We start from the raw sequence: 14,305 nt of genomic DNA, 5'->3' as shown, positions 1-14,305 counted from the left end.
CTGAACAGTTCACGAGACGCCTCTGCGGTGGGTGAATCCAGGTCAAACACCTTCAGCATCTCCTCAGCAAACAGGTCGAAGGTTGCACATGCGGGGGTTTGACGTTCGAACTCTGCTGTTCCCCAGAGTCGAGCTCGGCCCGTCAGGTGAGTGATGGCATACCCAACTTTAGCCCCCTCCGTGGCGAAGGTCCTTGGCTGCAAGGAGAACTGAAGTCGGCAGCTAGTCAGGAATGGCCGGACCTGGGTTGAATCACCGTTGAACCGCTCGGGGTTTCCAATCTTGGGTTCCGGAGCAGCGGCTGCAATGACCGGGGCAGGTAACTCGGGGGCTGGGCTGGTGGGCAGACTGGCTGGGGTAAGGTTGGTGAGGAGTTGAATGATCATGGCGAGTTGTTGTTGCTGCTGCTGGAACTGCTGCTCATGCTCATCGGTTTCCATGTCGGGGAAAGTGTGCGCTGAGTCCATAATGGTCAGATCGTACTGTCACGGTTCAGACAGACGACCAGAGGACCACAATTGCGTCACACCAGAAAGTTTATTAAACTTAAGGGAAAAGGGAAGTAGGGAGTGAATGAAGGCTCCAGGGGTAACAGGGATCCCGTCCAATGCGCTGGGTCTGTGCCCCCCCCAGTGGCAGCGATGCGTCCTATGAAGCCGGTGGTGGGTGGTCCAGAAGTCCTGGGGGGGGGAGACACAGACACAACAGGGCGGAATGAAACCAGGCAGCAGTACAGTTCAAGGGAAATCCAAAATACGTAGTAGCAAGGCAGAAGGCTGGTCAGAGTTACCGGGATTGAAGAGTAGTCAGGAGTCGTAATGGCAGAAGCAGGTCTGGATCTCCTGAGGCAGAAGAGTATCCAAAAAACAGGCAGGTCCGGGGTCACAAAACCAGGGTGAGCCAGAAGCGCGAGCAAACAGGTTCCGGGTGTGAGCTTTGCAGACGATCTGACACCGGAGAGCTGAAAGACAGGGCCTTAAATACTGGGAGAGGTAGTGGGTAATGCAGCGCAGCTGGCAGAGTAATCAGAGCAGAGCAGAGCAGGGACAGGTGGAGCTAGTTAGGCTGAGTAGAGAGAGTGGTGAGCAGAGTGGAAGAAAATTAAGGTGGTAACCCGGTGGAGTGAGAGGCCCATGACAATTAGAACACTGTGGACTGCAAACATGTTCAACATATTTAGCAAATATGGGGCAGCAATTTAACAACTAGGCTATAATGGACTAACTTTCAAATTGGAGTTGATGACAAAGCAATACATAAAAGACCGTAAACACACAACTTGAAGCAACCACATATTTAGCCATGGAGCACGTTCTGATTGGCTAGTGAGGGGCCAAGCCTTCACACACCCACAAGTTGTTTATTCACCAAAACCCAGCCCTTTCACAGCACCGCCAGCTACTACACCCATAATTCCGATTGTGAAATAGCTCAAATATTTCTGACACACCCCTGAACCTATAATGCTACCACCAGCGCTACGATTTACGATTGCGTTAGGCCTGTTAAAATAGAGCCCACGTGTAAATGAATAGTGGTGGCCAAACTGTGGGTGCATCCTGTGACCTTGCTGACCTTTTCCCCCAAATGTTGTGTGATGCTGCCCCCACAGCTGTGCACTCAAAGTCCCCAGAACCACTGCAGCTGTTCTAACTGTGTCCATTTACCCACACCAACACTTGGCACTGGCCTAGAGTTGGCTTGTTATACCAGCCAGGCCATAACAAAAAAAATTTAACCAGGGCCTGAGCTCCTCTATCACTGCTAATAAATCAATGTCTCAGTCTCTACCCAACCAGGAGATTATAACCTGCCTTTGAGCTTTACTGGGACACAGCCAACTGCCAGGCTCCTGAGAAATTCCAAGATTATTTTTGTCCCACAAATATCATGAAATTCACTATCTATTTTAGAGACTGCTGCTTTGAGCCAGATCTCATCCACAGGCTTCTCTTGAACTTCTTTCTTGGTCAGCCAGAGAGAAACACGCTTTACTACATACAAGTAAAACATTTTACTTTTTTTGAATCAGTAATTTACAGCTGCATTACAGGAAACAATAGCTTTAAAAATTGCATTTCTATTCCAAACTTAGTTATGCACTGAGCAGCTGCTTCCGCTCCGTATCCATTTATGGGGACAAATACATTATTTTGTCACCGATAAGCATTTTAATTGTCGTATTCTCACCTTTCTTCGGAGCACTTAGCCCCATAACCTTAAACATGTTCCCTTTCAACTGACACCATGGTTATGCATAACTGGCTCATATTGTATTTGCCAAATTATTAGCATTTCAATTTGGGCAAGTCTATATTGCTTAATCTGAAAATCTGGTTGCGTACAAATATTTAGCAGATGTTATCGCAGGTGCAGCGAAATGCTTATGTTCCTAGCTCCAACAGTGCAGTAATACCTAACAATACAAAACAATACACACAAATCCTCCAAATTAAAATAAAGGAATTAAGAAATAATGAGCAATGTCAGAGTCCGGAATATAAATATAAATATATAGTTGAAGTCGGAAGTTTACATACACTTAGGTTGGAGTCATTAAAACTCGTTTTTTTCAACCACTCCACAAATTTCTTCATAACAAACTATCATTTTGGCAAGTCGGTTAGGACATCTACTTTGTGCATGACACAAGTAATTTTTCCAACAATTGTTTACAGACAGATTATTTCACTTATAATTGACTGTATCACAATTCCAGTGGGTCAGAAGTTTACATACAGTAAGTTGACTGTGCCTTTAAACAGCTTGGAAAATTCCAGAAAATTATGTCATGGCTTTAGAAACTTCTAATAGGCTAATTGACATCATTTGAGTCAATTGGAGGTGTACCTGTGGATACAATTTCAAGGCCTATCTTCAAACTCAGTGCTTCTTTGCTTGACATCCTGGAAAAATCAAAAGAAATCAGCCAAGACCTCAGAAAAATAATTGTAGACCTCCACAAGTCTGGTTCATCCTTGGGAGCAATTTCCAAATGCCTGAAGGTACCACGTTCATCTGTACAAACAATAGTACGCAACTATAAACACCATGGGACCACGCAGCCGTCATACCGCTCAGGAAGGAGACGCATTCTGTCTCCTACAGATGAACGTACTTTGGTGCGAAAAGTGCAAATCAATCCCAGAACAACAGCAAAGGACCCTGTGAAGATGCTGGAGGAAACAGGTACAAAAGTATCTATATCCACAGTAAAACGAGTCCTATATCGACATAACCTGAAAGGCCGCTCAGCAAGGAAGAAGCCACTGCTCCAAAACCGCAATAAAAAAGCCAGACTACGGTTTGCAACTGCACATGTGGACAAAGATCGTACTTTTTGGAGAAATGTCCTCTGGTCTGATGAAACAAAAATAGAACTGTTTGGCCATAATGACCATCGTTATGTTTGGAGGAAAAAGGGGAAGGCTTGCAAGCCGAAGAACATCATCCCAACCGTGAAGCACGGGGGTGGCAGTATCATGCTGTGGGGGTGCTTTGCTGCAGGAGGGACTGGTGCACTTCACAAAAAAGATGGCATCATGAGGAAGGAAAATTATGTGGATATATTGAAGCAACATCTCAAGACATCAGTCAGGAAGTTAAAGCTTGGTCGCAAATTAGTCTTCCAAATGGACAATGACCCCAAGCATACTTACAAAGTTGTGGCAAAATACCTTGACAACAAAGTCAAGGTATTGGAGTGGCCATCACAAAGCCCTGACCTCAATCCTATAGAACATTTGTGGGCAGAACTGAAAAAGCGTGTGCGAGCAAGGAGGCCTACAAACCTGACTCAGTTACACCAAGAGGAATGGGCCAAAATTCACCCAATTTATTGTGGGAAGCTTGTGGAAGGCTACCCGAAACGTTTGACCCAAGTTAAACAATTTAAAGGCAATGCTACCAAATACTAAATGAGTGTATGTAAACTTCTGACCCACTGGGAATGTGATGAAAGGAATAAAAGCTGAAATAAATCATTCTCTCTACTATTATTCTGACATTTCACATTCTTAGAATAAAGTGGTGATCCTAACTGACTTAAGACAGGGAATTTTTACTAGGATTAAATGTCAGGAATTGTGAAAAACAGAGTTTAAATGTATTTGGCTAAGGTGTATGTAAACTTCCGACTTCAACTGTATATGTATATGATGGTGTGTATAAACATTATGGAAATTATATGAGTAAGAAAGGTGTGTACAGCAGTAGTTATATAGGATGCGCCTTGACTAGAATACAGTGTATACATATGAAGTGGGTAAAACAGTATGTAAGCATTATGTAAACATTATTAAAGTGACTAGTGTTCAATGACTATGTACATAGGGCAGCAGTCTCTTAGGTGCAGGGTAGAGTACCAGGTGGTAGCCGGCTAGTAACAGTGACTAAGTTCAGGGCAGAGTACTGGGCGGAGGACGGCTAATGGTGACTATTTAACAGTCTGATGGCCTGGAGATAGAAGCTGTTTTTCAGTCTTTCGGTCCCAGCTTTGATGCACCTGTACTGTCTCCGCCTTCTAGATGGTAGCGGGGTGAACAGGCTGTGGCTCGGGTGGCTGAGGTCCTTGATGATCTTCTTGGCCTTCCTGTAGAAGTTTGTCAGGGTCTTAGGGGCCAAGACACATTTCTTCAGCCTCCTGAGGTTGGAGAGGCGCTGTTGCGCCTTTTCCACCACACTGTCTGTGTGGATGGACCATTTCAGGTTGTCAGTACGCCGAGGAACTTGAAGCTTTTCACCCTCTCCACTGCGGCCCTGTCGATGTGGATGGGAGCGTGCTCTCTCTGCTGTCTCCTGAAGTCCACGATCAGCTCCTTAATTTTGTTGACGTTGAGGGAGAGGTTATTTTCCTGGCACCACTCCGCAAGGGCCCTCATCTTCTCCCTGTAGGCTGTCTCGCCGTTGTTGCTAATCAGGTCTACCACTGTTGTGTCGTCAGCAAACTTGATGATTGTGTTGGAGACGTGCGTGGCCACGCAGTCATGGATGAACAGGGAGTACATGAGGGGGCTGAGCACGCACCCTTGTGGGGCCTCCGTGTTGAGGAACAGCGTAGCAGAGGTGTTTTTGCCTACCCTCACCACCTGGGGTCGGCCCGTCAGGAAGTCCTGGACCCAACTTGGAGGGCACTATGGTGTCGAGCTGTAGTTGATTAACAGCATTCTTACATTTTTTTTTTTTGTCATTTAGCAGACGCTCTTATCCAGAGCGACTTACAGTTAGTGAATACATTTTTTTTTTATACTGGCCCCCCGTGGGAAACGAACCCACAACCCTGGCGTTGCAAACGCCATGCTCTATCAACTGAGCTACATCCCTGCCGGCCATTCCCTCCCCTACCCTGGACGACGCAGTTGCCTAGCCCACCAGGTTTAGGGCCTCCTGCCCTACTATACCCAGAATTCACTGCACTAGGCTTGCGATCCTCAGACATGGTCGGCCTGCAGCCCCTTAGTCCGCCAGGTTTTCAGCCTCATGCCCTGCTAGGCCACAAGGTACCTGCACTAGGTTCTCAGTCCTCATCCCTTGTAGTCCCTCTATCCCTAGCTCTAGGTCCTCAGTCTCCAGCTGTACTAGGTCTGCTGTTTCCAGTACTAGTCGTCCCTCAGTCCCTAGCCCAGGTGGATCATCCGGCTCCTTCCCCGCTAGGCTCAAAAGTACTAGTTTGTCCAGCAGGCCCAGAGCTCTACTGCTCTCCTAGCCCTCAGTCGTTGCTCCAATCAGGCCCAGAGTCGTTGCCCCTGTCAGACCCAGAGTCGGTTTCCCTGTCAGGTCCAGAACCAGTTTCCCTGTCAGGTCCAGAGTCATTCTCCCTGTTAGGCCCAATGTTACCAGCACTAGGCTCCCAGCCTTCAGCCGTCCTAGGTGCCCTGTCCCCAGCCCTAGTCGACCTTCAGTCTGCTGCTCCACCAGAATTTAGGTTCTGTTCCCCACTAGGTCCGCGGTCTCTGCCCTCAGTTGGTTTGCAGTCACCCCCTGTAAGGTGACATGCTAAACCTCCTGCACTAGTTCCAGGCCCTGGGTCTCCTGCCCTGCTAGGCCCTGAGTTGGCTGTCACTCTAGGTCTGCAGTTCCTGCCCCTAGCCAGTTCGCAGCCCCCAGCCTCAGCCGGCGCCCAGCCACCTGTCCTAGTGCTAAGCTCCCAGTTCCCTGCTCAGCTAGGCTTGCAGTCCTCTGTCTTAGTAGTAGGCCCTGAGTTTCCTGCCCGGCTAGGCCCTCAGCCTCCTGACCTGGGGGAACCACTGTTCACTGACCCAGGGGCCTGCTGTCTCCAGTTTTGGGGCGCCGTGCCGCCTCCTGCACTGGAAGACCCTTGGCCCTCACACCTGGGGAACCACCTGACCTCATCTCTGGGGCCCAGCCTGCCCCTTCCTTCGGATCCCTGATGAGCCTCACCCAGAGGTCCCCCCCTTCTCCACCATGGGAGCCATCATCTTCAGCAGTAGGGAGAAGTCACTAACCTCAGCAGCAGCCAGTGAGCTGCCAAAGACAGTTGTGTCCAGCGTACCACAATCCTCCATCACAGCAGGAGAGTCACCGCCTCCAGCCGTGGCCAGCCTCCGGCATCGTACTCAGCGCCCAGGAATGGTCCCAAGCGGCTCTCCACCAGCTGAGCTAGAGGATCTTCCACCACCCCTGTGGCATCCCATGGGGTGGCCAGACACTGTTCCTGCGACGTCTTGCAACCTCCTCGCGGGGTGGCCCCTACGCCCTTACGTGCCCCAAAGCCAGTACCCTCCTGGCCTCCATTGTTCTCTAAAGTGACACTTGCTATCAGCTCCCCTCTAGTTTGGCCAGATGTACAGTAGGACTGGACTCCACTTCGTCTGGTCCCTTAGCTGCTCTGACCCTCTGCCCTGCCTGTCCTGCTGGATAGGACAAGGCACTTAAAGACTATGCCCCCCATTGAGGCCTTTCTCAAATTGTTTGGATTTCCGTAAATCCAGGGACGGCTGTAAAAAAAGGCCATTCCTTTCAGCCAATCAGCAGGTTTGAATGGTAATTTGGACTCTGGCTCCGCCCACTGTAGCTCAGAGTGTTTTTTAGTCTTCGACAGAAGATGCAAGTTTGACTGGCGATCGAGTTTTCAGTGTATATTTTAGAAGTGTTGTGCATGCATCCACAATGTAAATTTGGGCTTTATATTGTTGGGGATTGTTTATGATGATTACTGCATGCTACTGAAACCTGAATAATGTTGGTTATCTTGTTACATCTATAACGTAGTTGTTCTGTCGCCAGTTGGTATCATTGTTTACCTGTTTAACTAATGCATATCGTCAGTACAGAATTGCCAGTTAATGTGACTATTGCATGGTTGTATTTACACTACATGACCAACAGTATGTGGACACCTGCTTGTCGAACATCTCATTCCAAAATCATGGGCATTAACATGGAGTTGGTCCCCCCTTTGCTGCTATAACAGCATCCACTCTTCTGGGAAGGCTTTCCACTAGATGTTGGAACATTGCTGCGGGGACTTGCTTCCATTCAGCCACAAGAGCATTAGTGAGGTCGGCCACTGATGTTGGGCGATTAGGCCTGGCTCGCAGTCAGGGTTCCAATTCATCCCAAAGGTGTTCGATGGGATTGAGGTCAGGGCTCTGTGCAGGCCAGTCATGTTCTTCCACACCGATCTCGACAAACCATTTCTGGATGGACCTCGCTTTGTGCACGGGGCATTGTCATGCTGAAACAGGAAAGGGCCTTCCCCAAACTGTTGCCACAAAGCTGGAAGCACAGAATCATCTACAATGTCATTGTATGCTGTAGCGTTAAGATTTCCCTTCACTGGAACTAAGGGGCCTAGCCCGAACCCTGCAAAGCAGCCCCAGACCATTATTCCTCCTCCATCAAACTGTACAGTTGGCACTATGCATTGGGGCAGGTAGTGTTCTCCTGGCATCCGCCAAACCCAGATTCGTCCGTCGTACTGCCAGATGGTGAAGCGTGATTCATCACTCCAGAGAATGCGTTTCCAGTCCAATGGCGGCGAGCTTTACACCACTCCAGCTGGTGCTTGGCATTGCGCATGGTGATCTTAGGCTTGTGTGAAGCTCCCGACGAACAGTTATTGTGCTGACGTTGCTTCCAGCGGCAGTTTGGAACTCGGTAGTAAGTGTTGCAACCGAGGACAGATTATTTTTACGCGCTACGCGCTTCAGCACTTGACAGTCCCATTCTGTGAGCTTGTGTCGCCTACCACTTCACGGCCGAGCCGTTGTTGATCTTAGACGTTTCCACTTCACAATAACAGCACCTACAGTTGACCGGGGCAGCTCTAACAGGGCAGAAATTTGACGAACTGACTTGTTGGAAAGGTGTCATCCTATGACGTTGCCACGTTGTAAGGCCATTCTACTGCCAGTGTTTGTCTATGGAGATTGCATGGCTGTGTGCTCGATTTTATACAACTGTCAGCAACGGATGTGGCTGAAATAGCCGAATCCACCAAATCGAATGGGTGTCCACATACTTTTGTATATATAGTGTATTATTATGAGTATGAGGTGCATGTTACTATTACTGGAAGAGAATGTGTTATATGCCAGATAAAGTTAGTAAATTAGTAGAAGACTCTAAACGGCCTGGTGCACGCTGCATGCACAGTTGATTTATGGCCTATCAAATAAGATCTCTAGCTGGCCAGAGAGAGAGGGCCATAAATTGTGACTGGCAGCAGTAATTAGCCTCTCTCCCTGCCAAGATGTTGACATCTCATCTGTAGTTGTGTGAATATGTGTCTGCAATGATATGCTATCTAGGCTATGTAGTCTACAATCAGTAACTGTGTGTGGGTAAAATCACTGGGGAAGCCAAGCAACAACAAAAAAGGCATTTTACAACCTACAGTGACGGAAAAAAAGTATTTTTTTGATCCCCTGCTGATTTTGTACGTTTGCCCACTGACAAAGAAATGATCAGTCTATAATTTTAATGGTAGGTTTATTTGAACAGTGAGAGACAGAATAAGAACAAAAAAATCCAGAAAATCGCATGTCAGAAATGTTATAAATTGATTTGCATTTTAATGAGGGAAATAAGTATTTGACCCCCTCTCAATCAGAACGATTTCTGGCTCCCAGGTGTATTTTATACAGGTAACAAACTGAGATTAGGAGCACACTCTTAAAGGGAGTGCTCCTAATCTCAGCTTGTTACCTGTATAAAAGACACCTGTCCACAGAAGCAATCAATCAATCAAATTCCAAACTCTCCACCATGGCCAAGACCAAAGAGCTCTCCAAGGATGTCAGGGACAAGATTGTAGACCTACACAAGGCTGGAATGGGCTACAAGACCATCGCCAAGTAGCTTGGTGAGAAGGTGACAACAGTTGGTGTGATTATTCGCAAATGGAAGAAACACAAAAGAACTGTCAATCTCCCTCGGCCTGGGGCTCCATGCAAGATCTCACCTCGTGGAGTTGCAATGATCATGAGAACGGTGAGGAATAAGCCCAGAACTACACGGGAGGATCTTGTCAATGATCTCAAGGCAGCTGGGACCATAGTCACCAAGAAAACAATTGATAACACACTACGCCATGAAGGACTGAAATCCTGCAGCGCCCGCAAGGTCCCCCTGCTCAAGAAAGCACATATACAGGCCCGTCTGAAGTTTGCCAATGAACATCTGAATGATTCAGAGGAGAACTGGGTGAAAGTGTTGTGGTCAGGTGAGACCAAAATCGAGCTCTTTGGCATCAACTCAACTCGCCGTGTTTGGAGGAGGAGGAATGCTGCCTATGACCCCAAGAACACCATCCCCACCGTCAAACATGGAGGTGGAAACATTATGCTTTGGGGGTGTTTTTCTGCTAAGGGGACAGGACAACTTCACCGCATCAAAGGGACGATGGACGGGGCCATGTACCGTCAAATCTTGGGTGAGAACCTCCTTCCCTCAGCCAGGGCATTGAAATTGGGTCGTGGATGGGTATTCCAGCATGACAATGACCCAAAACACACGGCCAAGGCAACAAAGGAGTGGCTCAGCACATTAAGGTCCTGGAGTGGCCTAGCCAGTCTCCAGACCTTAATCCCATAGAAAATCTGTGGAGGGAGCTGAAGGTTTGAGTTGCCAAACGTCAGCCTCGAAACCTTAATGACTTGGAGAAGATCTGCAAAGAGGAGTGGGACAAAATCCCTCCTGAGATGTGTGCAAACCTGGTGGCCAACTACAAGAAACGTCTGACCTCTGTGATTGCCAACAAGGGTTTTGCCACCAAGTACTAAGTCATGTTTTGCAGAGATGTCAAATACTCATTTCCCTCATTAAAATGCAAATCAATTTATAACATTTTTGACATGCGTTTTTCTAGATTTTTGTTGTTGTTATTCTGTCTCTCATTGTTCAAATAAACCTACCATTAAAATTATAGACTGATCATGTCTTTGTCAGTGGGCAAGCCTACAAAATCAGCAGGGGATCAAATACTTTTTTCCCTCACTGTATGTGTTGTGATAATTGCGTTGTTTGCTCTATAACCTGTTAGTTCATATGCCTTGCGACCGTGATCTAAGGCCGAGACAATAAGAATAATAAATTCAACCACACGTTTGTTTCATCACAAAACCTGAGAGCGACCTCTGTCCAGTGAAGTCAAATCGAATCAAATGTTATATGTCACATGCCCCAAATCCAACAGGTGTAGACCTTACCGTGAAATGCTTACTTACAAGCCCTTAACCAACAATGCAGTTTTAAGAAAATAGAGTTAAGAAAATATGTACTAAATAAACTAAAGTAAAAAAAAAGATTTAAAAAAAAGACAGTAACACAATAAAATAACAATAATGAGGCTATATACAGGGGGTACCGGTACCGAGTCAATGTGTAGGGGTACACCACCTAGTATATAGGGCCTGGATGGCAGGAAGCTTGGCCCCAGTGATGTACTGGGCTGTACGCACTACCCTCTGTAGCACCTTACGGTCGGATGCCGAGCAGTTGCCATACCAGGCGGTGAACCAACCGGTCAGGATGCTTTCGATGGCTCTCTTCACAACTTTTTGGACCATGATAGTTTGTTTGTTGGTGAAAGCATATTGCATGTAACAAACAGTTACATGACCTACAGCATGGTCAAGCAAGTTAATGTTTCCAACATTTTCGGACTACTAAACAACTATTGATTTAGAACCATGGAGAGTTACCGCAAGTCGCAAAGAAAACAGGAGCTGCCTCCACAATTCCAACACCATTTTAACTTCAACATTTCAACATCATCTAATCACCTATGCTTAGTCTAATACAGTGACAACTAAAAGATTCCAAAAACAATTTAGTCCAACAATCAACTTAAGCTAAATATGATGTGGCTATCCATGGTTCTGATTTGTGTGTTTGTGTGTGTGTGTGTGTGTGTGTGTGTGTGTGTGTGTGTGTGTGTGTGTGTGTGTGTCTGTGTGTGTGTGTGTGTGTGTATTCGTGCAAGTAGAAAAAACATGTTGACTCACCCTACTTGTAGAGAAACGCCAACGCCATCCTCCTCTCTTTCATGTTGACGAAACGGTCTATGACTCTGTAAATTCATACATTGTGCCCCTGGACTGAGAGGATGGAAGTTCAATATGTAGCTAGATGTAGAAGGCTTATATTAACTAGAAAACGTTGCCCATGAAAGGAAGTTAGGCTAGCGACCAATAGCCTATCTACCAAAAAATCGACCTGTCGACTAAATGGAGTCAGCCCTAGATAGGAGTGAAGCCAAATGCAAACTGGCTTCCCTTGACACTTTTTTTTTTGGTGCGCAAGGACTATTCACAGTTGAGCTCACTCAGTTTGGCTCAATGCTGATTGGCTATTATTTTTTTAATTATCAAGGGAGGCCAAATGCTCACTGGCTTCCCTTGCATTCAATGCTACAGGGGCAACAATGTCATACTATTTTTGACCAGACAGCATCAGATAGATGGCCTACACATACAGAGACAGAGGGGCGCTGTTTCGCTCGCTCGGATGCATTCTCCGGTGAGATACATTCAGCCTCTTGCGAATTAAAGGAAAATTATGAAACACAGATAGACAAAATATATATTTTTGTTTAGCTGCATTATTGCTGTTAATGTACATGTTCTCCTTTCCTTATAGAACCACAAAGATTACATTTATGATGTGTGTGTGTGCAACTGTGTGGTGGTGACCAAGAGCCAATAAAACTCTGCATATGGACACATCTGCCTGGTTTTTGCCGGACCGCCTGTAGTGGGCAGATCTAAGTCAATCAGCACATAGCGGGTAATGGCTCAGATGTGCTCCAGCTAGCCATTTTTTCCAATAGTAAATACCTCTTACCTACAGGGTGTTTAATGAAATTAGACTTCATGGATTGTTAATTATCTAAATATATGCAATGCTTGGGCTGCAATGTTTTCAAATGGTGCACAATGCACTGTACTTACACAGATGTGTGACAGTTAAAATCCCAGTGTGTTCTGTCTAGACCACTGCCCTTAGCACTCCTGTTCTAAACCAATAATTAACCTTGACTCATGTCACACGTAGCCACTCTCACTGTTGGGAAAACATCAGGTCACAGATCATTGCTCTTTTCACAGGAATGAATCTTATCAAAAAATGGATTATAGCTTAATAGTGAAAACCATGGTCACACAACTGAATATGTTATTTAGTAGAATGACAACCATTTGTTTTATAGACCAGGGTTTATAACCATGTTATGAACTCATTCAATAAGTGCACAAGGCTGGAGTCATTGGTGAAAGGGAATATTGACAATTTGAATGCACAAAAATACCATGAAGATATTTTTTTTTTTTACATATCTGTGACCAACAGCTGCATTTCTGTGTTCCCAGTCATGTGAAATCCATAGATTAGGGCCTAATTTATTTATTTCAATTGACTGATTTCCTCATATGAACTGTAACTCAGTAAAATCTTTGAAAATGTTGCATGTTGCGTTTATACTTTTGTTCAGTATAATACTGTTTGACCACTTGACACTGCCAAAAGGCTTCTGAAATGATAACAGTAATATTAAATAACATCTGGCCATGCATTACAGTGTCCAATGCTGTGAAAATGGGTTTGATACATATCCCTTGTGTATTCTCTTGTTACAGGGGATTTAGAGTCACTTTCTTTTGAACAAATTCAATTAACATGCAAGATTTCTCGAGTGACAAAACTAGTTACCTCTGGTTTGCCATTGTTAACTTGTAGCAAGTTTCCTGTCAAAGGGCATTCTTAAACAATGACTGGCCCCACGCACTACTGAATATCAACCCTCATTGTGTTCCTACTACAGCGCATTCAACATGTAGGTCTACAAAACATTGTGAGTGAAAATCTTCGAAATTCCTTAACGTAATTTCTATAAGTATTTAAAATTATTCCCATGTAGGAATTGCAATGGATAATGTATCTACATAATGAATCAATTGTGGAAAGTTGCCTTTAATTAGGAAAAGTTTTCAACAAAACGTATTCGTTTTAAATGCACAATATTCACCTCCCTCGACAAGAAAACGGTCCCATAGGCATCTGGCCAATGAACCTGCTACCATGCTTCAAGTGATGAACGATCCAACTATGCGTAAAGTGGGGACGCAAAAGAAGTAGCTAACCAACCCAAACGAAGTGCAATAAATGTAACAGAACTCATACAGCAGCAACATCACAAACAACAAAACAAACAAATCTTACATTGTCTTATCTGAAGGATTAAGCTGCCGGTGCAATGCTAGAGAGAATCCAAATAAACTGCCCGGTTCTCCGTCTTTCCTCAGGACATTCAAGGTATCCAGGTTGAAGCCTGATATATGGGTCCATTCTAGCAAACAAATAAGTGCCACATGAATTGGAAAATATCTTCTCGGGAGCACCATTGCGTTAGGACCTAAGGTTACCACTATAGTCCAATGCTGTGGTGGTTGTTCCACTACCCCTCGCTCAGGATTCGCTGCTGAATTCCATGACCTGCTGAATGCTGCTGTTGTTATCCCGGGGTTACAGATTAGACATTAGTGCACTATAGCGCCCCTCCTCTGCTCCCCTCCACCCCTTACGTCACCATACAAATCCCTAATAGTTTTCTAACTATGGGGTTTGATTTTACCTCCAGTCCCTGCCCATTCAGTTGTCCTCATTCATTCCAGTTCACATTTGAGGTAAAAAATACAATTTAATTAGTTTTTTCTTCCCATATTATTGCAACTTGATATAAATGAATTTAACAAAATATACATGGTGTCATTAAATTACATCAAAGTACACTGTAGCCAATATTGATCAAAAATGGCTATTTGGTAACCAGACTGGACTGAGGTAT

General features: G+C 45.5%; 1 protein-coding gene across 1 annotated transcript in view; it reads right to left on the bottom strand.

Moving 5' to 3' along the window:
- LOC311130129 (integrin alpha-6-like) overlaps window positions 1-13,862 on the bottom strand; it is a gene marked incomplete at its 5' end in the record, with an annotated part of 40,173 nt that extends 26,311 nt beyond the window's left edge. Inside the window, one exon of the mRNA XM_084162814.1 lies at window positions 13,681-13,862. Within this exon, the coding sequence (XP_084018940.1) occupies window positions 13,681-13,862 (182 nt within the window). The remainder of the gene's footprint in view (window positions 1-13,680) is intronic.
- Window positions 13,863-14,305: the final 443 nt, after the last annotated feature.

This window comes from Coregonus lavaretus (assembly GCF_964263955.1).
Source record: "Coregonus lavaretus genome assembly, chromosome: 5".
NCBI lineage: Eukaryota > Metazoa > Chordata > Actinopteri > Salmoniformes > Salmonidae > Coregonus > Coregonus lavaretus.
The sequence above is the reverse complement of the archived record's forward strand: the minus strand, read 5'-3'. Positions and strand labels throughout refer to the sequence as shown.